We start from the raw sequence: 26,259 nt of genomic DNA on the forward strand, positions 1-26,259 counted from the left end.
GACTTTTTGGCCTTACGAAATATGCAGTGTGTTCACTCTTTCTGTTCTTGTCTCAGTGTTAGGTTGGCCTGTTTTTACTGTGGCAGAAGTGTTGCACCCTCTCTGTGTGAGGTCTTAAGAAGCCCCGTTGCCTGAAGCTCCGGACAGCGCGGTCAGGTGTCCCCGTTTCCTGAGTGGTGAGCCACAGAGGCACCGCAGCGTGGGGCTGGAGCAGAGGCGCGCCTGAGCAGGGTGGACGGGCTTGGGCCGGTTCCTGTCTGGGTCGTGTGAGCTTCAGTCCATCAACGGTCTGTCTCCTCCGTGGGGAATAGGAATTACACTATCAGTCGGCTAAACTACCTACTGGCTGTTTGTTGTTTTTGTTCCTTTAAAACAACACATATGAAAATGCTCAAAAATGAAATTGCTTGGTTGATGTCAGTTCTTAATACACATATTGCATATTAACTTTTTGGTTTTATTTTTGTCAAAGCTATACATGTACTTTTTTTGTATGCTTTGCATATTGATTTTAAAAAATAACCTTTTTACTTTAGAATAGTTCTTAGTTCACATAAAAGTAGCAAAGATGGCACAGAGCATTCCTGAGGATGAAATGTCCCTAGTGGGGACTGCGTTCCCTGTGTTGACCTCCTGTGTCACTGCTCTGCCTTGTGACAACTCAGGAATCAGTGGTACGTAATTTGCTGACCAAACTCCACATTTTATTTGGGTTTTACTAGTTTTCTTCTTTTTCTGTCCCAAGACCCTATCCAGGGCATCATATCACCTTGAATTTAGCTATCATTTTTCCTGGTTTTTGACAGTTGTGAGTGCATGCGTGCTAAGTTGCTTCAGTTGTGTCTGACTCCCTGCAACCCCATGGACTGGAGCTTCCCAGGCTCCGCTGTCCATGGAGTCTCCAGGCGAGAATGCTGGAGTGGGCTGCCACACTCTCCTCCAGGGGGTCTTCCCGACCCAGGGATCCAACCTGCGTCTCCTCTGTCTCCTGTGTTGGCAGGCGGGTTCTTTACCACTAGCACCACTTAGGGAGCCCTGTGAGCAGTACTGGTCAGTATTTTATAGAATACCCCTCAATTTGTATTCGTCTGGTCTATTTCTCATGGTTAGATTGGGTTTATGGGTTTTGGGAGGAGGACCACTGGGCCCAGGGGTGGTTTCTAAACCATTCTGTCAAACAAACTAAGATTCCTTGGACTAATGGCTGATTCTAAGGCTATGCTAGGGAGAACACAAGATGCGCCTGGAAGATCTTGTGGTGCCAGAAAGTGCTCGAAAAACAAAAGGATGGGCATGTCGGGGGCGCAGAAGCAGCGGAGCGGCTCCCGTGGCCAGAGCTGGAGCAGCTTGAGCCACACCGTAAGCAGTGTGGCGTCTTTAATGATTAGTATTCTGTAGGGACAGCCGATATCAAACGGGCTTTCCTAGTGGCACAGTGCTAGAGAGTCTGCCTGCAGCGCAGGAGACTGGGTTGGAAGGGTGCCCTGAAGAAGGAGACGGCCGCCCACTCCAGTGTTCTTACCTGGAGAGGCACACGGACCGAGGGGGCTGCAGTCATGGGGCCAGAAAGAGTCAGATGTGACTCAGCAACTAAACAACAAAGGTGTAGAACAAACGCCCACAGTCGATACTGGTGTAAGTGATAAACGAGTGAGGAGAGAGGCCCTCTCCCAGACAGGAGAGTTTGACAAAACTTACACGGTCTCTGGAAGAGCTCTTAGTGCTTCTCCCCAGCGCTGAGCGTGGGCTGCCCTGAGTGACCTGCTGGTGTGTGGGGAGGTGAGCTGCAGTGGGGGCCACACACACGGCCTCAGCAAGGTGACCGAGCCCGCCGCGGCTCAGGCGGGGCCCCGACTCCTGCTGACGCGAGGACGGTGGTACCGTCCCTCTTCACACAGTCTGATGGTTTCGTCCCGTTGGGTTTTTGTCACTTGCTCTTCCTTTCCCTCTCCCCAGGAGTAACTGTTTTCAGTGAAGTGGTGGTATTTCTATAACGACCACCATTTCTAGATAACATGCTTATATTGCTGTCTGATGGTTTTTCAGTTTTGACTTCCCGCTCTAGATGTTTGGAACTTGCCTGTTTTCTTGCCCCTCCTAACTGCACAGGTGCGTCCTTTGCATTGGCACAACCTCCGCATGGAATTACGCTGTGACTTGCTTGGGTCAGCCTTGACCGTTTGTGTCTTTACCACTGTGGAAGCGCCGTAGCTGAGCCATGCGGCACACCGCCTGCTCCTCCCTCCCCAGTCTCTTGCCTTCTCCGGAGTGGATACTTGGTTTTGTGTCCTCACTCTTATCGTTGGGGCCGGCGCGCCCGGAGTCCTGAGCGCGGAGCCCGCGTTGGCGCGGGGCTGCCTCCTGCTGCGCGAGCCCTCCGTGCGGAGCCCGGGGCTCCTGCTCTGCGCCGTGCTGCGCCTCGCTTGCCTGCCCTCTGTCTGGTGGAGCGCGTCTTCCATATCCTGCGGAAGGCGGCGTGGCGGGTAACGAGACCTGTGACTGAAAAGGTCATTCTTGTCTTCTCACAGTTGACTGCGACTTTGGCTGGCTGTAGAGTTCTAAATTGGAAATAATTTTGTTTCAGAATTTTGAAGGCCTTTGTTTATTGCCTTTTGCTTCCAGTGTTCTTGAGAAGTCTGAAGTCATTCTGATTGTTTTGATTCTATCTACATGACCTCTCCCTGCCCCCCGCATGTAGGATATTCCTTTGTCACCACAGTGTTTTCTTTAAGAAATAGTCCTTCGGTAAAGTCTAACCCCTAAGCCTAGAACAGTGTCTGGCGTGGAATTGGGGGCTCGGTAAATATTTATTGAGTGAAGGCATGTTCCTGTCTTTGGGCTGGTGGGATTGTCCCCTTGGAGGCGAGGCCCAGCTGCCTGGTCCCTGTGGACCTATAGGCCTGCTCGAGTTGAGGAGGCATCCTCCGGCTTCTCTCTGGTGTTGCCGAGCTCAGTTCTCACATGCCGCTGCCAGGCTTCACTGGACCTGGCAGTCTTTTTTCTCAGTTTAGAGCCCCAAGCTAAGATCGTACCGAATTGTCCATCTTAACTGTTCCATTCCCGTCGTTCCTGGCAGGAGTTAGTTGTAACTCTGAAGATTTCTCTTTTTATTCCTGGTGTGTTAGAGCAAGTGAAAAACCACTCTTGTCATAAAGCACAAGTTATGTTAAAGAACGAATCGAAAGGAGTGATGGCTTGTGGTGTGTGCTGTGAGCCGTTTCTGTTGGCGCCTCACCTCTCACAGATGACGTGAGAGCAGAGGGAACGGGGCAGGACGTGCAAGGCAGTGTCTGTCGCGCCGGGACTGTCCGTGCGCGCTCCCGCGGCTGGGCGTCCGTCCCGGGGCCCGCCGGGCCCAGAGCCTCGCCCTGCCTCTGTTTCGGAGAACGTGTGACAGAGACAGAGGTGAGGCGCTTGCCTTGTCCATTTTGTTTCAAGCTTGAGCGTGCACTGACTTAGTCCCTTCCTTAGTGAAGGGCCCGTGTTTTGATTTCCTGTGTTTCCCAGGGGCAGGACAGCCTTTCAAAAGGAGTACTGTGTTTTTCAAGTGGCATTTTAAAAAGAAGTAAGAATTATTTTTAGGTTACGGAATGCTCCAGGCAGGATTTAATTGAGGGTCTAAATGTGGAGATAAGCTAGATTCTTATTAGTTCTCAATCTCTGTTCGTAGTGTGGTCAGGTGAGTGAATGATTGCAATAAATCCTTGGATGTGAGACTCGTGTGTGTGTGTGTGTGTGTGTGTGTGTGTGTGTGTGTGTGTGAGAGAGAGAGAGAGAGAGAGATTTACTGAAGTACAGTTGTTTACAGACACACACACACACACATTCTTTTCCATTGTGTTTGTTACAGGGTATTAAATATAGTTCCCTGTCCTCTGCAGCAGGGCCTTGTTGTTCATCCGTTCTGTGTGTAATAGTTACATCCGCTGATCCCGAACTCCCAGCCCCTGGGAACCACACGTCTGCTCTCTACGTCTGTTGCGACTCCTGTGTATTAAAAATGCCTATGAAAGCTATTACACTGGGACTTCCCTGGTGGTCCAGTGGTTAAGATTATGCTTTGCAATGCAGGGGACCCAGGTTCGATCCTCGGTTGGGGAACTAAATATTCCCTAACCCATGCCATGGGGCACCTAAACCTGCAAACCACAACTAGAGAGTCAGTGTGCCCCAAGGAAAGAGCTGCTGTGCCACAGCTAAGACCCGATGCAGCCGAATAAGTAAATCTTTTCTAATAAGTAAATCTTTTCTAAAAACCTGTTATATACACTGTTGGATAAAAATTACAAAGATTGAATCAGTGTTTAAAATAATGGGAACAAAAATAGTTCTAAAGCTAAGCTTTAGGATTATTTTCGTCTTCATTATTTTACTTAGTGACTATTACCATTTGCAGTCAGGGTAGAGAATTTTTGGGGGACTTGAATCCTGAGAGTTGGAACTTAGTAATAATAGCTTTGCCTGTTGAACTGTGGATTTAAGAGATTTGATAGGAAGAAGAACTTCTTGTGTTTTAGGAACTTAATTCAGATGTTGGATTTCTCAGGTTCTGCCTTGGAGATCAGGCAGTTAAGTGTTTAGTTTCTTTGCTTTCCGAGAGGAATAATGGGACTTTAAAGAGTTCTCTTTTTGGAAATAAAAGCACAGTGAGAGACTTTATTTTTTTTTGGGCTCCAAAATCACTGCAGGTGGTGACTGCAGCCATGAAGTTAAAAGATGATTGCTCCTTGGAAGAAGAGTTATGACCAACCTACACAGCATTTTATAAAAAGCAGAGACGTTACTTTGTCAACACAGGTCCATCTAGTCAAAGGTATGGCTTTTCCAGTTGTCATGTATGGATGTGAGAGTTGGACTGTAAAGAAAGCTGAGCGCCGAAGAATTGATGCTTTTGAACTGTGGTGTTGGAGGAGACACTTGAGAGTCCCTTGGACTGCAAGGAGACCCAACGAGTCCATTCTAAAGGAAATCAGTCTTGAATATTCATTGGAAGAACTGATGTTGAAGCTGAAACTCCAATACTTTGGCCATCTGATGCGAAGAACCGACTCCTTGGAAAAGACCCTGATGCTGGGAAAGATTGAAGGCAGGAGGAGAAGGGGGCGACATAGGATGAGATGGTTGAATGGTATCACCAACTCGATGGACATGAGTTTGAGCAAGTTCCAGGAGCTGGTGATGGACGGGGAAGCCTGGCGTGCTGCAGTCCATGGGGTCGCAAAGAGTTGGACACGACTGAGCGACTGAACTGAAATGGTTAATTAGAATAGCCTGAGGCCAGATGTTGTGTATGTCGCTGAGGGGAAGGGAGGGGAGTATTTCTGAGCCCTTAACCATGTCCCAGGTCAGGTGTGTATCCGTGCCACTTGACATGCGGTGAGATCGAGCCTCCAGGAGTTCACGAGGCAGGTGAGCGAAAGGCAGGGTGTCTGACTGGACTCCGATGCGCTGCCTCTGACGCTGCTTGTCCTCCTGTGTGGTCTCCTCAGGGCACACTCCTCAGCAGGCTTGGAGGGAGGGCTGACGAGCCCGGGTGTCTGAGATCACCTGGACGCTAGTATTTTCTACCTTTTAGACGTCAGTGTGACCCCCTGCCTTAAATCTTTGAGCTCTTCACACACACTGCAAAAGAGTGTTTCCTCAGAAAGGTGGTCTCCAGATCAGACTTCAGTGGGAGATATTTTTTGGTTGCGCCGTGTGTTTTGCAGGATCTTCGTTCCCTGACCAGCCACTGAACCCAGGCAGCGAGAGCAAAGACCCATAACCACCTGGCCGCCAGGGAGCTCCCTCAGAGGTTCCTCGTTTACGTAGGCTCTTATCTGTCTCTCCTAGTTCTCTGCTATTTTATTCATAGGACGCTCTTTACCTTCATCTCTATGTGTATAGATGTTTGCCTAAATTTTATTCTGGTTTCTTGTGTTTTTTTTTTTTTTTTTACTTTAATTCTTTATTCAGTATGGAATTTATTTTAGTGTATAGTGAGGGTAGGAATGCATCTTCTTTTCCCCTCGATAGACAGTTGCCTCAGCGCTATTTTTTACGTACCCCACCTTTGGTTATAATGGCCCAGCTTGCAAATGAGAGAGAGCGTGAATAGACTAAATCTAGGTGCCACCGTGTGCTGCCCTGTGATGAAGCGGCGGGTAGAGTTGTGTCCACGTGGTGGTGATCCCGATGGGAGGTAAGCAAGCTGTTAGGATAAAGGCGTGTGCCTGAGGAGATGGACAGTTTAGAGACTCTTGTTCTTGTAACACAGTATTTGAAACGTTGTCTTGTGATGAGGTAGTGAAGGTATTTTGTGTTTATTGTAGAGGGCAGAGGTGGTAAGTTCTCAGTGGGTAGAAGTTACAAGGGGAGGTGGTATCAATGTGGCAGAAGGACTCACTCCCTAACTGAGGTCTGGAGCAGTCTACCACGGAACTGTCCAGCAAAGCGCTGAGCTATGGGCCTGCGTCTGCAGACCTGCCGGGGTCATTTGTCGGGTGTTCCTGACACCTCAGCCCCCGGGGGGGCGGTGCTGAGTCCTGCGTGGCTCTGCGCTTCGGGCCTTGCCTCTGCCCACGGCGCCCAGGAGGTTTGGGCCTTGCCGCGCTGTGGGGACGGCTTGTGGCAGAGCCAGGCCTCGGGCTGCCCACTGCACCCTGAGAGCTGTGGGCCCAGGAGCGTTTGGACTCTGTGATTAATTTTCTTTTGAGAGTTTTAAAAAGATCTGCCTTAAGTGACTTCTTGGTGGTGTGTGCGCGCGTGTGCACATGCGTGCACGCATCCACATAACATTTTTACTCATCATTCCTGTGTATGGTTAAAACTGTCACAGAAGTGTGTGAGCATGCAGTGCCCTGTCACTGGTTTTGTTACATAGTCCTTAAAGACTTAAAGTTGGGTTTCTTTAAATGGGTTTACTTAATTGAGGCGTTTCCTAGTTAAAACGGCCAGTCTTTTCATTTTGTTTTGCTTTTGTTCTACCTTGTGTGGTTTTCCTGCTTTTATGTAAACACTCTGTCCCCCTTTCTCTTTTTCATAAACATGACTGTCCCCACTTCCCTTTTCAGCCACCGCTACAACCTGTAGAGGTGTGACACTGCTTGTCCTTACAACCCGACAGGATTTGGTCTGTACAGATAGACAGAGCAGTTGTTGGCAAGGTGTTTGGCTCTCTGGGGAGAAGCAGGGAGCCTGAGGCCAGTCGCGGGCTGGAAAGTGAGTGCAGCGTGTCTGTGTGGTGTCAGTGAGGGTCTCCTCCCCAGGGGTCTTCGAGCCTCAGTCCCGAATCCTGGAACCCTACCCTGGTCTGCATTCACTGCCTCCACCTTGCTCCCTGGGAGTGCCCCGTGGTGAGGCCTCTGTGCCTTCACTGTTGTGGCCTCAGTTCAGTCCCTGGTTGGGAACTGACACCCTGCAAAAAAGCCACTTCCCTGTGGCCGGCGTCTGTCAGTCCAGCCATTCGCCAGGTGGCCTGTGGGTGTGGGAGCTGTCCGGGGTCGTGTGCGTCTGGCGGGCTACAGGACGGGGTCCTCCTGCCCTTTAAATAGAGCTCCCATCCACGGGGATGCAAGACAACGAGAGAACGAAGATTCGGTGTCGCAGGTGCTCTGCGGGAAATCACCCTGACGTGGTGGATTCCGACTTCCGTCCCTGTCACTCTCCCGAACAGGCTTTCCTGATGGTCACTGTTTATGGCCTAAAAAAATGAATTATAGGATTTAAAAGCAGACACTAAAAACTGAGAGACGATAGTAAAAAGAGCCACTGCTTCGTTTCAGCCGTCATCACCGCTTTGCTGGCCCCGTTTTATGTTGTGCCTTCTCCACTTTCCTTCTCCTCTCGGTGAACGCTGGTAGTTTCTGACTGTTGAGCTTTTTGGCTGTGCTGGGTCTTGGCTGCTGCCGGTGGGTTTTCTCTGGTCGCGGTGTGTGAGCTGCTTCTGCAGCTCCCGCTCTAGAGCGAGCGCTCACTCGTGGCTCACGGGCTCAGCTGTTCTGCGGCCTGTGGACCCCACGTCCCCGAGTTGGCAGGCAGACGCTCATCCACTGGCCCGCCAGAGACGCCCCCCGGCGTCTTCCCAGCGCTGCTCATGCCGCTGTCTCCTGTGTCACCAGGCCGCAGTCGGGGGCGGCCCTCTTGCCACTGGCTGCTCTGCGTTCCTTTGCTGGTTCCTCTCTTTCTAGCTGTGGCTGCTTCTCAGGGTTTTATCCGGTAAAGATGCGATGGAATTTACTGACCCCTTTGCATTTCATCCTTGGAGAAGGAAATGGCGACCCACTCTAGTACTCTTGCCTGGAGAATCCCATGGAGGGAAGAGCCTGGTAGGCTAAGTGTCGCAAAGAGTCGGACAGGACTGGGCGACTTCACTTTAACTTTCTTCTTTTCATTAAGGAGAAAAAAGCTGGTAAACATTCAGAGGAAATTTGTTCACTGAGACCTTGTGTCTTGGAAATGTCATTTGGATGTTCTGCTGCTTTTACTGATTTATTTATTTTTTCATTTATTTTTATTAGTTGGAGGCTAATTACTTTACAGTATTGTAGTGGTTTTTGCCATACATTGACATGAGTCAGCCATTGATTTACATGTGTTCCCCATCCTGATCCCCCCTCCCTGTTCTGCTGCTTTTAATGTTTGGCATTACTGTCATTTTTCTGTAAAAAAATTCAGACATAAGCCAGAAAAGTAATTAATTTGGTCTGCAAACGAAAAACAGAAACAGTGCATTTATAGTATCTCAAGGGAATAAATCATAATGTACTTATTTATTGTTTACCTGTAAAAATGTTGATTTAAAAGTCTTCATATGTGTACTTTGCTAAAGGTGTAACGTGAATTTAGCCTGTAATGTGATGTCTGACTCTTTGCTTTTTCCATTCTAGAATGTATGACAACATGTCCACAATGGTGTACATGAAGGAAGACAAGCTGGAGAAGCTCACGCAGGATGAGATTATTTCCAAGACAAAGCAAGTAATCCAGGGGCTGGAAGCCCTGAAGAATGAGCATAATTCCATTTTGCAGAGTTTACTGGAGACACTGAAGTGTTTGAAGAAAGATGACGAAAGTAATCTGGTGGAGGAGAAATCAAACATGATCCGAAAGTCCCTGGAGATGCTGGAGCTTGGCCTGAGTGAGGCTCAGGTACGGTCTCATGACATGATCGTGAACTTGCCAGTCTGGGAAAACGGAGACTGTTTGGAATATGAGGTTTAAACTAGAGGGCAGATACAGAATAACCGAAATCTTCTTATATGCGGGTTATGTATGCTGTGCAAACGATGAGTGATTGGGGCATGCCTCAGTTTTAAAAAGTAGAGTGAAAACAGAGGTAAGCCTTGGTGTCAGTTGGGGTTTGATTCAGCTGCACAAAAGCAAAAGCGTCCGCTCCCATGTCGGAGGTAGACTGCATCACTGAGGTGGGCCGTCCCAGACAGCTCCACTGCCCTTTTCAGGAGAGGGAGGAGATGCCCCTCACTGACAAGTGGGCGGGGCGGGGCGTGCAGACACGCTGCACTCACTTTCCAGCCCGAGACTGGCCTCCGGTTTCCTGCCTCTCCCCAGAAAGCCAGACAGCTCGCCAGCACCTGCTCTGTCGCATCTGTACAGACCAAGCCCCGTCCCAGCCCCGGTCCTCGGGCTGTTGGGGCCCTGCCCCTGCTGCCCTGCACCCCAGCCCGCCTGCCTCGTGGACCAAGACAGGGTCCAGCTGCCGCCACGCGACCCTGTCCTGGGACTGCGAAGGGCGCGGGGAGGTCGTGCCTCCCTCGACTTCCCTGAGCTGTGCCCGGCACTCTGCTTGCATCTCGCTGGTCCCACGGGCACATCTGGCTGTGAGGGACACCGCGGAATGGTGGCTCTCCCCTTACAGCTCCCGGCTCTTAAGCCTAAGGAAGCGGCTGAGTGGATGTTGGCCAGCAGCTCACTTCTGTGAGTGTGAGCCTCTTTGGTCAGGCGGGCAGATATTGGAGTTAAAAGGAGGAGGAGGGAAGAGCCCCTCATCCTAGACATTCAGGTTCTAGGCCTGGGAGGATAGTAAGAAGGCAGGGCAGGCGCCCGGACTGCCGAGAGGACAGACCGACCGCAGCCAGCCTTCCTTCGCAGCCCTTGTCCTCCCAGGAACTTGTCTCTGCCCCAGGCTGGCCCTTCCCTGAGGCCCACCAGTGTATCCCCGGCAGAGCCCGGCGGGGACCTCCGCCTGCGAGTGCGTCAGGGCGTCTTGGCTCTCGCTGTTGGCCGCAGAGCCTCCCTCCCTCCCCTGCAGTGGCGAGGGCGACTTGCCCCGTCCGCAGCCCACTCTGCACGTGGATCTGTGTGTGTGTGCCTGGCTTTTGCTCATGGCAAAGAGTTTCTGAGAAATTCTCTTGGCACCACCTGGGTAAAAAATAAAAGAACACAGCTTCGTCGGAACAGTCGCTGCCTGTCCACCATTAGAGGTGCTTTCAGATAGAAAAAAATTGTAATTTTTTTAATAGATGTTGTGAGCAAGTCAACATTCTTTTTTTTTTTCCCCAAGAGAGAAGGAAGAGGCATTTAATTTAGCTGTTGTCTCAGTCAGATCCGGCTACTAGAATAGAATGCCGTCAGGTCAGCGCTTCAGCAGTGAACGTTTATTTTCCACAGTTCTGGAGGCAGGAAGTTCTAGGTCAGGGTATCAGCACGGTTGGGTTCTGGTGGGAGCCAGCTGGTTTGCCGATGGATGCCTCCTTGCTGTATTTTCACCAGGCTGGGGAGTGGGGTGGGCAGAGAGGCAGAGGCAGAGAGAGAGAGAGAGGAGTGGGTAATATTCTTGATCATGCCCTACATGTAGCTGGTGACTGAAGGGTGGAAATGGAAAGAGCAAACTGCGCTTGGACGCACTCTGGAGTGCCCGTCTGCGAGGGTCAGCTGGCGCTGCTGCCCCAGGGCGCTTGTGGAGGCGGGAGGTGGCGTTTGGTAGGCTGAGCGCTGCAGTGCCATCAGCGTCTCTGTTGGTCCAGGTCATGATGGCGCTGTCAAACCACCTGAACGCCGTGGAGTCGGAGAAGCAGAAGCTGCGTGCGCAGGTCCGGCGTCTGTGCCAGGAGAACCAGTGGCTGCGGGACGAGCTGGCCAACACTCAGCAGAAGCTGCAGAAGAGCGAGCAGTCTGTGGCTCAGCTGGAGGAAGAGAAGAAGCATCTGGAATTCATGAATCAGCTGAAGAAGTACGACGACGACATCTCCCCTTCGGTGAGTGGTTCCGCAGGAATGCGGGACTCAGGGTGCACCTTCCCCCGCGGTGGGCTCCGTGGAGCCAGCCGTGCTGTCCTCTCCCCTCCGGAGCCTGCCTTTACCATGACCAGGGATTAGCGCTCCTGGGCTGAGTCCCTGGGTGAGTCATACACATTCTCTTTGGAGTACTTTTCTCATATGTGTGTTTTTTGAACAATGGTCAGAAAATGTAAAAGTACTTGGTAAATACAAAATAAAGGCGTGAGGGCTGTCCCAGCTCGAGATCTGCTGGGCACCCTTGGTGCTTCCTGTCCGCTCCCCGCCCAGCCCGCCGCCGATGCACCGTCAGCAGTGCCCGTCCAGTCCCCTGTTGTTGGGGCTCGGGATGCCTCTGTGGTTTGTGTTGGATCTTGGCTTTGTCTTTGAGATTCCCCCAACCCCGGCCACAGGGCACCGCTTGGTCCTTCTGCCCCCTTGCTCGTGTGTCTGCCTTGGTCTCTCTTGGGGTTCGTGCAATGTTGGGGCTCCCCGGGGTCTTGGTCCTTTTCTCCTTCTTTAGGTGCTCTCTGGATTTTCATCCTAGTCTCTATTACTATTGTTTCTGATTCAGTTAACTTTTTAGAAAAGTAACCTTTTTCACTTTGGAATGATTTTAGATTCACAGAAAAGTTGAAATGGTACTGTGAAGAGAAGCCCCATATACCCTTTACTCAGTTTCCCTGGGTCGGGAGTGTCCCCTGGAGAAGGACATGGCAACCCACTCCAGTACTCTTGCCTGGAGAATCCCATGGACGGAGGAGCCTGGTGGGCTCCAGTCCATGGGGTCACAGAGTCGGACACGACCGAGCGACTTTCTTTTCACTTTCAGTCTCCCTAGTGCTGCATCTTGTGTCTCCCCAGCGTGTGTCTGAGTTAACCCAGGCCATGTCTGTCTCCAGAGAACGGCAGGCTGCACGGCTCAGACAGCAGACACTTGTTCCTCCTGCTTCTGGAAGCTGGAAATCTGAGCCTGAGCAGGGTGACAGCTTTGTTGCAGTCTTGGTGAGGGCCTTCCTGCTGGTGTGTGCCGTCACACGGCCTCTTGGACCTGTTGTCTGCTCCTGGTGCTATCGCGGCACTGACGGCATCACGGTGGCCCCACCCTCAGGGCTGCGTCTGACCCACGTTACGCCCAGATAGCATCACATTGGGCCTTAGGGCTTCAGCATGTGGATTTGAGGGGGGTGGTGGGGCCAGACTTTCAGTCTGTAGCGGTGCGTGTGTTGGAAGTGGGGAAGCGCCGCTGGCGCATCGCTGTGAACAAGCCGCAGCCTGTGTTTGCATTCCGGTCCTCCTTCAGTGCCCCCTCTCTGCTCTAGGGTGCAGTCCAGGGTTTCACACTGTGTGTGGGCCTAAGGACTGTTTACTGCCTCTATAGTTCTAGGCGTCATCACTACGTAATCTGTATGCTGTTGAGTTCTGCGTTTGTGTCTCCTGTCTGAGCCCGCATCCCGTTTGTTAGAATAGTTTGTGCATTGCACCAGCAGACCTGCACTTACTCTGTCTTAGCTTGGGCTGCCATACAAAATACCATGGACTAGGTGGGTTAAACCACAGACCTTGAGTTTTGTCGTAGGTCTGGAAGTGGGGAGTCAGAGATGAGGGTGCCAGCAGGCCTGGTTTCTGGGGAGGACTCGTCCCTGCTTTCAGACAGCTGCCCTCTCACTGTGCTCTCACACCATGGGGTGGGGGCATGGCGCGGGGGGAGCTCGCTCTGGTGTCTCAGGGCCCGCAGCAGGGCCTCAGCCTCGTGATGTTTCTAACCGGTTCCCTCCCAGAGCCCCGTCTCCAGATGCCGTCACGTGGGGTTGCGGCTTTGCCGTGATTCGGGGTACAGTTAGTCCAAAGCGCCCTGTTTCATTAGACTTGCTGCACTTCTTTCTTGCATCTCTAAATCAGGAGCAGCTGCTGTTTTGATTTAAAAGACACTCCTGTAGGCTGCTGTGGGGATAAGAGTAGAGTAGTTGATTCACCTGGAAAACGAGGTAACACTGAGCAGCGGAAAGCTGCTCTCTCAGATTCAGAGACGTTTACAACTTAGTATTTTGGAAACATGTCTGGCTTGGAGCAGAGATGCAGTGAGCCAGCCCCGCCTCCCCTCTCAGGTGCTCCTGTGGTGATGCTCCTGCCCTGTCCTGCTCCTCCTCGTGCTGCCGGTGTGCCTCGCTAGCCCGAGGCGTCTCCTGTGGGGGCCAGGGAGACTCGGGAGGCTGAACGGGGTGCCGTGTCCCCTCTCCTCTGCAGCCCAGAGTCCACGTTCGCTCCTGATCTCTGCGGAGTCGTTGGTGGCGCTTCCCACTCATCCAGGATCCCGCTCAGGACCACACATTGCACATGGTGGTCATGCCCCTTCAGTCATCTTTCATCGGGGACAGGTCCTTTCACAGGGAGAAGAAAGTCCGTCTTTGTCTTCCACGACATTGGTATTCTTGAAGAATATAGGCCAGTTACGTCATGAGTTGTCCCTCAGTTTGGATTTGTCTAGCGTTTCCTCATGAGTGTATTTGGATTGTGCGTCCTAGACGGGAGTGTTGGAAAAGTGGTGTGTGCCTCTCGGTGTCCTCTCCAGAGGAGCCTGGTGTCCGTCTGTGCCGGGATGACGCCGAGTTCTCACCGGGTTGAGCTGCTGTCTGTCCACCCCGCCGTCTGATCACTCTTTACTTACGGGCTCACCTCGGGGGACACAGCCACAAGCTGTCGCACTGCTCTTGGGGGGGTCCCGTGTGGTGCTGGGTGGGGAGGGGGTGTCCAGCCGGCCAGTCCCGCAGTCCTCGGAGGTCGGCCAGTCAATCACTTCCTTCCAAGCACGGTGAGAAAGCGCCCCCTGCTCCTTGCACTTCCTGGGGCCCGGGTGGCGGCTCAGGCACAGGTTTGCTTTCGGGGGCTGTTTGCGGCTCCAGCCTGCACAGGCACTTTGAGTTCAGGCCCGCAGGCGTTCCACTCACTGCACTTCCCTAAACCGATGGACAAAGCAAATTGTGGCTAATCCTAGATTTGATCTGGAAAGGGAATTGTCTCTTCTATTTTTAATTAAAATGAAATTTATGTCAAAGATATCCAGCGCAGCTTTTATAATATTTGTGAAACTAATACTGTCCTGGGTTGGTTTCACAGGAGGACAAAGACGCTGATTCCACCAAGGAACCTTTGGATGACCTCTTCCCAAATGATGACGATGAACCCGGTCAAGGAAGTGAGTTGGGAGCGGTGTGTGAGCGGCGGCCGGTCGGTGGGAGGTGGCCTCTCCTCTTGGGGGTAGTTGCTGTTATTAGTGGGTGCTGGCGTGCTTGCAGCCCACCTCGCAAGAGCGCGAACATACACACAGACTGCCTCACAGGTCGCCTTCTCTGAGATAGAGTCGCGTGCTCAGCGGGCCCCTCTAAAGGGTGTGCACCACGAGTTCCCCGCGGTCTGGGTCCTCAGCGCGCAGAGGAGGGGGGTCCTCCTGGGGCCGCGGCAGCCCGGCTGTGTGGTGGGGTGGGCGGCACCCCCTCAGCCGCCACGACAGGCTGCGGGGGACGGTGTGGCTGCGGTGCCCCTCCAGCCTCCCGCGTCTGAGCTGGCCTCTCCCCGCAGTCCAGCAGCAGCACAGCAGCGCCGCAGCGGCCGCGCAGCAGGGCGGCTACGAGATCCCCGCGCGGCTGCGCACCCTGCACAACCTGGTGATCCAGTATGCCTCGCAGGGCCGCTACGAGGTGGCCGTGCCCCTCTGCAAGCAGGCCCTGGAGGACCTGGAGAAGACCTCGGGCCACGACCACCCCGACGTGGCCACCATGCTGAACATCCTGGCCTTGGTGTACAGGCGAGTACTCTCCTTTCACCCTCTTCACTTCACCTGGATAGCGCTTTTAATGAACTTGCCCCAAGAATGTGTTTTTATAAACTGCTGTGAGCTGCTTCTCCAGCCTTACCGTCCGTTTGTCTTCAGAACAGCCGGGGGTTCTCGTTCAGAACACGGAGCCGCGCTCTGGCAGGGGCATCACCCTGTAGAGCGGACGCTGCCTGGAGCGCCCAGGCCGGCCTCCTTCCCTCAGGCTGCACGAGACTGTTGGCTGTTTCTCCCCGCAGTGCTTGGTGTACCAGGCTCCCTGTGCCCAGAACAGCCCCCGCTCCTCCTGCCTGTCTGCCCACCTCTCTGATCCCCGTCAGCTCTCCTTCCCGGCTCCAGGGCTCCGCGCGCCGGTCCCGTTGGCCCCACCTCTCTCATAGCTCCTGCTCTGTGCTTGGCATGCTTGTTTGAATTTTGTCATCTCTTCTGGAATCCTGATTCCTTGAGGTTGAGGACCAGGTTGTCCGATCTCTGCCTTGAGTTACATCCTTGAGCATGTTTCCTAACTCAGAAGCCCTTGGTGAACTTACTGAATGGGGTTGAGTAGTTTGCCTGTGGCCTGGGGCAGCGGTCCACCAGAGTCCTTGGTTGAGCTGAGCTGAAATGGAGCAGGCCGGATGAGTGGGGACCTCAGGAGGGGCCGTCACTCCCAGGACAGGACTGATTTGCGGTGGGCACTCTGGCGTGGTGGGTTTCAGGGAGCTGCATCGTGCTTCTTCACTAGCTTGATTATTTACAGCTCAGCAGACATTTTTGAGACCCAAGTGTGTGTAAAACTTTGGGCTGGTTCTTGTGAGGCTGTACAGATGAACACATAACACCTGTTCTCAAGGAGAAACCAGGATACTGAATTGGAAGTCAGGAGAAGTCAGTTTGTATCTCTGCTAAGTGGCCACTAGACTGAAGGTGTTGTCGGAGCCCTTGGTTTTCTGAGCCTCAGAAGGGTTGCAGGGGTTGTGAAATGGGACGTTACGTGGCAGTGTGAAATAGATAGCATCACCTAAATGTTTCTCAAGGAACTTAGAACCTTGTTTAGGGAATAGGCTGGTTATCTTCATGTGTAATTACAGAAGCAGGGAGACTGTCGTTAATAAAATAGCACAGACGTCGGGATTCCACGGCAGTCCAGTGTTCAGTTCTCAGTGCTTTCACTGCCAGGGCCCAGGTTCAATCCTTGGTCGGGGGACTAAAATCTCGCAGGCCTTGTGGCATGGCCAATAGGTAATAAAATCACACAGAAGCGTTGGTGGACTGGAGAGAGGCCTTCTGCTTGAGAGGACTGGGGGGGCCTGGTGGCGGGTGCGCGTGCCTTCGGGGACCTCGCAGGGTGTGTTGGGGACTCACTCCTGCTTCCCACGGGGCGAGCAGTGGCAGTGTGGGGGCGGCGATGGGGCTGCGGGGCGCGTGCTGGCACTGCCCGTGCCCAGTGGCGGGTCTCAGAAGAGACTTGTGGGGGGGTGGAGCTCAGAGCGGCCCGGGGGCCGGGCTGTGGGGTCAGCTGGGGCTGGAGCTGGGCCCCTGAGCGGGGCGCAGACGGGAGCCAGAGGGTCTGTGAAGAGACAGCAGTCAGCCATCGAGAGAGAGAGGTTTCTGGCTAGTCCTAGGTATTTTTATTGTGAATGAGTTAGCAGAAAAATGCATGTAGAACGTGACTGGGATTCGTTGTACGTAGGACCATGGTCACATAGATGTGCTAGGAATTCGATGGCCTCTCCTCTTTTCTCTTGGTACTGTAGCGTGAGAGTTTACTCATGTCAGCAAAATGTTTGGGAACAGCAGCTGCGTCTCTGTTCATGTTGTATTCAATACTGAGTCCTCAAGCTGAACCATAACTCACTATTTCAACTTTCTTCTATTAAGAGACATCTAATTTTAAGCTTTTTGGGGGAGGAGTATTAATATCATACTGATGAACATCTTTTGCTCAAGTTTTGCACAAAAGATTTTGAAATTTTTTCAGTGTCAGTTTCTGAGCGGTACCAGTCTACACCTTACACGCTTCTTGATACAGATTGCCCAGGTGCTCCGGAAGGTGGTGTCAGCTCACCCTCCTTGACCGTCGTCAGCCTAGGGCGGGGCTGGTCATCTCCTGCTCTTTATTACAGAGACAGACAGCTCTGTGTGTTAATCTGTGTTCTGCGATTCTGCGTTTTTAGTCATTTGGGCCTTCTGTGAAAGTTCTGTGATCTTGCCCACTTCTGTACTGGGATTTATTTTAATGCTGGCAAGGTGTGCGTTGGTTTTCATTTGAGCTTGAATTTTTGGATGGGCTTGTGGGATGCGTGCTGAGCCCACCCCACCCCAGGAGTTTCTGATTCGGCGGGTGTGGGGGGGGGCCAGGTTTCTTACTGGTTCCAGCTGTGGCTTGGGGCTCTTGCTCTTGGTGTGACCGCCCTCTTGGCTGATTGATAGTCCCTGACATTTTACGACAGCTCATAGTCTTAGAGCAGCTCTCAGTATACCTTCTTCATCCCATTTCACTCTCACAACTGGGACATGGCTGTGGCTGTCACATTTAACTGGGTCTGCTAGTTTATCTATTTATTTATTTATTTAAAATTAATTAATTTATTTTTTTTCAGTGGGTTTTGTCATACATTGATATGAATCAGCCGGATCTGCTAGTTTTTGAAACACTGTTTCATACCTGCTGACTTTCACAGAAAGTTTGAGTCAGTTTAGTATAAAATGTTAATAATTAACACAGTATAAGATGATAATGTAAGTTTAATATAAAAGAAAAACTTTAGTTACTCAGAGGAGTCGGCGCCCTGGGAGGACCCGGAAGCCTCCGCCCCTCGCAGGGCGGCGCGGGCAGAGCCTCGCGGGGCGGCTGTCCTGGCGCTGGGGCAGCGTGTGTGCGTGGTCTCTCTCACATGGCGCGTGACCGGTGTGCAGCCCGTCGGTCAGTCGGTCGGTCACACTGAGGCCCCCGGGGCCGGGCTGGACCCGAGCTGCTGCTGTCTCCCCGCCGTCAGCAGGCCCCTCCGCCCCACCCTGTGTCCGCGGGCACAGCCGTGTCTGTGCGAGCATCGTCCTGAGCTGCTGCTTTGGCAAGTCATTGGCTTCTTAGGGCAGCTCTGTGCGTCCTGTCCTTCCTTGCAGTAGGCTGGTTGAGGAGGCCACGTGACACGCCAGGCCACGCGGCCTGCAGCCGGATCCGTTCTGCCTGCCTGCACGGCCTGTATGGCCACACTTAGCTGTGCGGGGCAGCGGGCACGTGCAGACCCCTCGGCACACGGGGCGGTATTGTCCCAGCGGTCTAGCTTAGCAGGCCCGATTTCCAGCTCTCCTTGCCAACGTGCTTGTTGAGGGAGTCTTTTCTCTCCTACATTAGGAGTGTTTTTAATAGTTTTAATAGCTAACTTTTAATTTTTTTCATAACTGAAACTTAATTTTTATTTCCTTAGTTCCAGAATTGCATTTCAAAAAGATGTAGTGAGCTGCGTCTAAACATGTAATTGTGTGTTTTTTAATTTAGAGACCAGAATAAATATAAAGATGCAGCTAACCTACTGAACGATGCCTTGGCCATCCGTGAGAAAACTCTGGGCAAAGATCATCCTGCGGTTTGTATACTGGTTCTTCCATCCTTTTCAAATTTTACTGTCCCTAATACATTTTTTTTTACCCAACTCATTTCACTGTTAACAGGGAAGATTTAAGAGCTGCCCTTTGACTGGACGGCACAGGTAGGACTTCCTCACTCGGAGCCAGTGATGAGCTCCGTGTGGGTGACTCGCAGTTAGCAGGTTTCAGCGTGCACTTCTGTTGATCACCCACCTCAAATGGATCACGTGCAGTGTTTTTGATCCTGAATCAAATTGCATGTACTTCTATAAATTTTTTCCTAAAGATTTTGTATTGTCTTTTTATTAAAATCTGGTTACATTTGCATATAGATCTATTTTGATTGGTTTTGTGGCTTCCAAGTGAAATTTTATAAAAACAATCAAGATCATATTGATTTGTATAATGGCCTGTGGTGTTACTTTATGACCCACTGGACAGTGATGTTGCTCTCTCGCCTCTGAGTGAAGTCAGCTGGCGAGCACTTCCATCACGCACTGGGGATTGTGTGTGTGTGACGTCCGACGTCCCCTCCGCCTGGCGTTTACCGTTCTTCCTGGTTTCCTGTGTTAATAGGTGGCAGCAACTCTGAACAACCTCGCAGTGCTCTACGGCAAAAGAGGGAAGTACAAAGAAGCCGAGCCGCTGTGCAAGAGAGCCCTGGAGATCAGAGAGAAGGTGCGCCCAGGGTGGTCCTTGTTCCCGGAACGCCGCGCTTTACGCTTTCAAATAATTCACTCTACATTGTGAGATAGGACCATGGTGATACATCCTCACTGGCCATATACCAGAAATAAGCCCTTCATTCCGGTGTGCAGTCTGAGACACAGCCGACGGGCCCTGCCTGGGAGTCGGCGGGGTAGGGGTGCAGAGGGTGGAGCCTTGAGTTCTAGGCCCTCCCAGCCTGAGGCCTAGAGTGGCCTGAAGTGACTTGGCTGAGGAAGGAGTTTCTGAGGCCTGTGAGTGCCAGGCATGGGGCATTTCATTTACAGTGGGGCACGTGCCTGTCATGAAGAAAGATGTGAAAATTAAAGTCACCAAATATGCTTATAAAACTTAATGCAATAGCTTTTCTCTTGAGAACTAAAAAATAACTCAGAACTACAGATTCAGTCAGTGTCATGGATGTTCACTGTGAGTCAGTACAGGTTATAGTAATTAGGTATTTTAAAATTGGATCTTGTCAGTTTCCACAGTACTCCATATAACTGTGTATTCAAATGTTGCAGACACTGGGCAGGTCCACGCCATGATGATTTAATTTGTGTGTGTCATTGTTATCAAATGTTATCATATTATCAAATGTTATTTATCGTTGATATTGAGAGATTAATAATTTAATTTCGAGTCATAATGGCAAGGACTTGGGGAAAAGAAAATGAGAAGAAGCTCATTATCAGATTATACAGGTCAAGTTTTGTCCATGCTGTCATTTGCGTGATATTTATTAAGAAATAGAATGATTTTTATTTTATTTTTTATTTTTCCACTCAGGTTTTGAGTGGGCTGGGGTTAAAATCAGGGATAACCACAAATGTATCACGTTGCGGATTATGAACTCTAGATAGACGGTCTGTTAGGTTCTTTTGTGTTTATTTGCTCTCATTCACTAATCTGGCAAATGTTTATTGAGGACTTGGGGACCCTCACTTGGTTAGGGGTGATCATTTCGAATCAGCCACAGCCTCTTCCCGGGGCGCACGGCCCGTCAGGCAGACGCTGGCTTCTGGCCGAGAGCTCAGGGAGGGTGCAGAGCAGCGGCTCCTCCAGGCCCAGGGCTGGGGCTCTGCTGACGTGGCCTCCCGCCATCGCTCGGTCTGGAGCCGAGTCTCAGGGCTTCCCAGCCAGGGAGAAGAGGGCAATGCAGAGGTCAGGAGAGGCGACTGCACAGGTAAGGGCACTGGGCGAGACCGAAGGCTTGTTCAGGTCCTAAGGGAAAGTTCGTGTTTATTCATCCACCTGTGTGCCAGCACCTTTGTAGGTGCTGAGATAACATTGCATCTAGACACTGAGACAGAGCACTCTGAGGCTTGCATTTTAACAGGGGAGAGTCAGGCGATAAAGAACTAAATCGATAAATAAGAGGGTTTTGAGTAGTGATACTAGCAAAGAAAGAAAAAAACGCAAGCGATGTGCTTGTGAGTTAACTGGGTGGGGACGGACTCATGGTTCCCTTAAATTGCTATAAGGAGGTCCCTTCTGAGGGGACCTGAGACCTGCAGGATGAGTTGTTGGTGGGAGTGGGGAGCTGGGTAGGGCTGGGAGAAGAGTGTCGTGTGTCTGGGACAGCACATTTGAGTTTGAAGTGTGAGGGGCCTGGTTTGTGATTACAGAATCTGGTTTTAAAGAAGGGATGCGTAGGATGTTAGTTGAGCTGGGAGTTCCCTTTGAGGCTGTTCTTCACAGGAATGAGTGTAATCTCGTTAGAGTCAGGAAGGGCTGAGTGTGAGTTTGGGCATGTTTAGAACTTGGCAGTCATATTAGATAGCCTTTATAAAATCCAGTTTCTTCATCTTCAGAATGTCCATAATATTACCTACCATCTAGGATTATTGTAAGGATTCAAGACTCCAAAGCTTGGGAAGGAAATCAGCACAGCTTCCTCCCTCCCCCAAGAAGACGACTCAACAAAGGCTGGTTAAGTGATTTTTCTACTGTGTGGGTGATTGTTTAAGTGTCATAAGCTTGGAAGCAAGGCGCAGTCCTCTCGATGTTAGGAAGAGCCTTCTTGTGGCAGGGCAGGGCCTGGGTTGGATGGTACCCTGTGAAACAAGTAACAAGTGTCTCTAATGCTGCTTTTCATTCCTAGGTTTTGGGAAAGGATCACCCAGATGTCGCCAAGCAGTTAAATAACTTGGCTCTACTGTGCCAGAACCAGGGCAAGTACGAAGAAGTGGAGTATTATTATCAGAGAGCCCTTGAGATCTACCAGACAAAACTGGGTCCTGATGACCCCAATGTGGCCAAAACAAAAAATAACCTGGTATGTTGACAGGAGGTCAGCTCTGTAGACAGATTCCTTTCTTCTGAAGCTTCAGCGCTGTTTCATAGTTTAACTGGTAGATGAGAATGTGTGCTTCCCTGATGTTTGAAGAGTAGTAAGTGCTGTTTTTATTTTAAGGCTTCCTGCTACCTGAAGCAAGGAAAATTCAAGCAAGCAGAAACCCTGTACAAAGAGATCCTCACTCGCGCACACGAAAGGGAGTTTGGTTCAGTGGATGGTAAGAGATGCACTTGTGTTTCTAAGCAGATGCAGCTGTAGGGTGTGTTAAACACAGGGATTTCCAGCTTAAAACTCGGTGACACCCGGGTCCTCACAGTCTTGGTGATGGCCCAGCTGCCTCGTGTGTTTCCAGGTCGCCCTCACCCAGAGTCTGCGCTTGCGTGAGGTACAGCCTGGGTGCAGTAACTCCAGAGTTCCTTCCTGGAGTCCTTGACTGCTTTCTTGAATTGTTCTGTGTCCAGTGGCTCTCAGAGTGCCGGCAGGAACCCAGCAGCTCCAGCACCACCTGGGACCTGTCAGAAATGCAGATCCCCCGCCCGTGCCAGTCCTGCCGGCCTGTTCGATGGCCGTAAGGAGCTGAGACCTGTCTCCTTTATAGTCCTTAAAGTATTGTAGGTGCTTAATACACAGTTTTGGAATAAATATTTTGTCAGACTTTTAACTGCTCAGTAAAACAGTATCTGTGTGTTACGTGAGGCATCTTTCCCCCTTCGGTGGCCGTGGCAAGAGGGGTTGAGAATGTGGACGGTTGTTACCAGTGTGTTAGAAACCTTAGGATTCGTGGGGAAGAGGTGCGGTTAATAAATACTTCCTTTTATGGAGAATTTCTGGAAAGCCCTTTTGAAAACCTTTTGAGAAGTGTATTAGTTTTTCTCTGTCAGCGAGGAGCAGTAAGTCTGTTTCACTGTCAGAAGGTAGTAATGCCCCAGGCTTGTCATTCTGGAAATGGACTCTGTCTGCCTCAGGCCCTTACTGGATCACAGCTCACCTCCCCGGACTTCACGGTCCCCGGGGAGCTTCCGTGTCCTCTCACTGCAGAAGCCTTTGCTGGGTTTGGGTTGATTCCAGGTCATCAACTTAAGGCTGCTTCAAATCAGTTTTACTCAGGGAAGTGATCTGCTAACTTTCCTTGTGATTTTAACTTCTCTCTACTGAAAATAATAGCATGGAGTCCAGTTAGTTGGGTTCTAGTCAGAAGCGGTTTTTCGGTGCTTGGATCCACCCTGCACACAGACGGTAGGACATAGGACAGAAAGCTGCAGGTGTGCCCGGAGGGGCTGTGGGGCATGGCTCTCAGGCCACAGGCCTTTCCTCTGGTGCAGCACTGATGCGCACGACCCGGTTCCTTGTCAGGAAATCCAGTTCTCCTAACTGAGGTGGATTCTTGTCTGACAGTAGGTTTAGATTAGTACATATAGCTAAAACGTCAGTAAACAACAGTGTTGGTTCAGTTCATTCTCTCAGTCGTGGGCGACTCTTTGCAACCCCATGGACTGCAGCACACCAGGCCTCCCTGTCCATCACCAACTCCAGAAGCTTGGTCAGACTCATGTCCATCGAGTCGGTGATGCCATCCAGGCATCTCATCCTCTGTTGTCTCCTTCTCCTCTTGCCTTCATTCTTTCTCAGCATCAGGGTCTTTTCCAGTGAGTCAGTTCTTTGCATCACGTGGCCAAAGTGTTGGCATTTCAGCTTCAGCAGTCCTTCCAATGAATATTCAGGACTGATCTTTAGGACTGACTGGTTTGGTCCCTGGCTGTCCAAGGGACTCTCAGGAGTCTTCTCCAACACCACAATTCAAAAGCATCAGTTCTTTGGCACTCAGCTTCCTTTATGGTGCATCTCTCACGTCCATACATGACTACTGGAAAACCATAGCTTTGACTAAATGGACCTTTGTTGGCAAAGTAATATCTCTGCTTTTTAATATGCTATCTAGGTTGGTCATAGCTTTTCTTCCAAGGAGCAAGTATCTTAATTTCCTGGCTGCAGTCACCATCTGCAGTGATTTTTGGAGACCAGGAAAATAAAGTCTGTTACTTTTCCCATTGTTTCCTCATCTATTTGCCATGAAATGATGGGACTAGATTCCATGATCTTAGTTTTTTGAATGTTGAGTTTTCCCCTCTCCTCTTCGACTTTCATCAAAAGGCTGTTTAGGTCCTCTTCACTTTCTGCCATATGGTGTCATCTGCATATCTGAGGTTATTGATATTTCTCCCGGAAATCTTGATTCCAGCTTGTGCTTCATTCAGCCAGGCATTTTGCCTGATGTATTCTGCATGTAAGTTTAATAAGAAGAGTGACAATATACAGCCTTGATGTACTCCTTTCCCAATTTGGAACCAGTCTGTTGTTCCATGTCCAGTTCTAACTGTTGCTTCCTGACCTGCATGCAGATTTCTCAGGAGGCAGGTAAGGTGGTCTGGTATTCCCATCTCTAAGAATTTTCCACAGTTTATTGTGCTCCACACAGTCAAAGAGTTTGTCATAGTCAATGAAGCAGAAACAGATGTTTTTCTGGATCTCTTGGTTTTTCAATGATCCAGTGGATGTTGGCAGTTTGATCTCTGGTTCCTCTGCCTTTTCTAAATCCAGCTTGAACATCTGGAAGTTCACATTCACGTACTGTTGAAGCCTGGCTTGGAGAATTTTGAGCATTACTTTGCTAGCATGTGAGATGAGTGCAATTGTGTTGAAGTTTCTTTGGCATTGCCTTTCTTTGTGTTTGGAATGAAAACTAACCTTTTCCAGTCCTGTGGCCACTGCTGAGTTTTCCAAATTTGCTGGCATATTGAATACAGCAGTTTGGTCTCCTCGTGATGATAACAGCATCATCTTTTAAGATTTGAAATAGCTCAGCTAGAATTCTATCACCTCCACTAGCTTTGTTTGTAGTGATGCTTCCTAAGACCCACTTGACTTTGCATTCCAGGATGTCTGACTCTTGGTGAGTGATCACATCATCATGGTTATCTGGGTCATTAAGACCTTTTTTGTATAGTTTTTCTGTGTATTCTTGCCACTTCTTAACATCTTCTGCTTCTGTTAGGTCCATACCATTTCTGTCCTTTATTGTGCCCATCTTTGCATGACATGTTCCCTTGGTATCTCTCATTTTCTTGAAGAGATCTCTGGTCTTTCCCATTCTATTGTTTTCCTCTATTTCTTTGCATTGATCGCTGAGGCAGGCTTCCTTATCTCTCCTTGCTATTCTTTGGAACTCTGCATTCAAATGGGTCTATCTTTCCTTTTCTCCTTTGCGTTTGGCTTTTCTTCTTTTCTCAGCTATTTGTAAGGCCTCCTCAGACAACCATTTTGCCTTTTTGCATTTCTTCTTCTTGGGATGGTTTTGATCATCACCTCCTGTACACTGTTAAAACCTCCATCCATAGTTTTTCAGGCACCCTATCTATCAGACCTGATCTCTTGAATCTATTTGTCACTTCCACTGTATAATCATAAAGAATTTGATTTAGGTCATACATGAATGGCCTAGTGGTTTTCCCTAGTTTCTTCAATTGAAGTCTGAATTAGGCAATAAGGAGTTCATGATCTGAGCCACAGTCAGCTCCCGGTCTTGTTTTTGCCAACTGTATAGAGCTTCTCCATCTTGGCTGTAAAGAATGTAATCAGTCTGTTTTCAGTATTGACCTTCCGGTGATGTCCATGTGTAGAGTTGTCCCTTGTGTTGTTGGAAGAGGGTTTTTGCTGTGACCAGTGCGTTCTCTTGGCAAAACTGTTTGCCTTTGCCCTGCTTCATTCCATACTCCAAGGCCAAACTTGCCTGTTACTCCAGGTATCTCTTGACTTTCTACTTTTGCATTCCAACCCCCTATGATGAAAAGGACATCTTTTTTTGGTGTTAAGTTGTAGAAAGTCTTGTAGGTCTTCATAGACTCGTTCAACTTCAAGTTCGGCGTTAGTGGTTGGGGCATAGGCTTGGATTACTGTGATACTGAATAGTTTGCCTTGGAAACGAACAGAGATCATTCTGTCATTTTTGAGATTGCACCCAGGTACTGCATTTTGGACTCCTTTGTTGACTAGGAGGGACACTCCGTTTCTTCTAAGGGATTCTTGCCCACAGTAGTAGATATAATGGTCATCTGAATTAAATTTACCCATTCTGGTCGATTTTAGTTCCCTGAATCCTAAAATAGCGATATTCACTCTTACCATCCTGTTTGACCATGTCCAGTTTACCTAGATTCATGGACCTAACATTCCGGGTTCCTGTGCAGTATTCTTTACAGCCACATCCACAGCTGGGTGTTGTTTTCGTTGGCTCCATCTCTTCATTCTTTCTGGAGTTATTTCTCCACTGATCTCCTGTAGCATTTTGGGCATCTACCGACATGGGGAGTTCATCTTTCAGTGTCATATCTTGTTGCCTTTTTATACTGTTCATGGGGTTCTTAAGGCAAGAATACTGCTGTGTCAGTAAGTTTTAAATACTGTTCAGTCTTTTTTTTTTTTTTTAAATTGAGATTTAAAATATTTTTTCAAATATTTAAACAGTTTTTGTGCCAGCACCCCTAACTGAATAATCCATCTATTCCCACCACTAAATCTTAAGGTCATATTGGTCATATTCTAAATTCCTTATCAAGTCAGGGGTTTTATTGCTGTTGTTAATG

The 26,259-nt window shown here is 50.1% G+C and overlaps 1 protein-coding gene across 15 annotated transcripts in view; it reads left to right on the plus strand.

Moving 5' to 3' along the window:
• The window catches only part of KLC1 (kinesin light chain 1), a 64,439-nt gene that overhangs the window by 12,491 nt on the left and 25,689 nt on the right, over positions 1-26,259 (plus strand). For 14 of the 15 annotated variants that reach the window (XM_065906001.1, XM_065906004.1, XM_065906003.1 and 11 more), the window contains exons 2-9: positions 8,868-9,129; positions 10,965-11,195; positions 14,331-14,409; positions 14,793-15,018; positions 18,527-18,614; positions 19,192-19,293; positions 21,425-21,598; positions 21,737-21,836. In XM_065906001.1, coding sequence (XP_065762073.1) covers positions 8,869-9,129; positions 10,965-11,195; positions 14,331-14,409; positions 14,793-15,018; positions 18,527-18,614; positions 19,192-19,293; positions 21,425-21,598; positions 21,737-21,836 — 1,261 coding nt within the window. In that variant the 5' untranslated portion in view covers position 8,868. Of the gene's footprint in view, positions 1-8,867; positions 9,130-10,964; positions 11,196-14,330; positions 14,410-14,792; positions 15,019-18,526; positions 18,615-18,699; positions 18,738-19,191; positions 19,294-21,424; positions 21,599-21,736; positions 21,837-26,259 lie in introns of those variants that run through there. The other variant, XR_010659091.1, reaches the window with a different exon arrangement.

The sequence above is a fragment of the Muntiacus reevesi genome, chromosome 15, assembly GCF_963930625.1.
Source record: "Muntiacus reevesi chromosome 15, mMunRee1.1, whole genome shotgun sequence".
Lineage (NCBI taxonomy): Eukaryota > Metazoa > Chordata > Mammalia > Artiodactyla > Cervidae > Muntiacus > Muntiacus reevesi.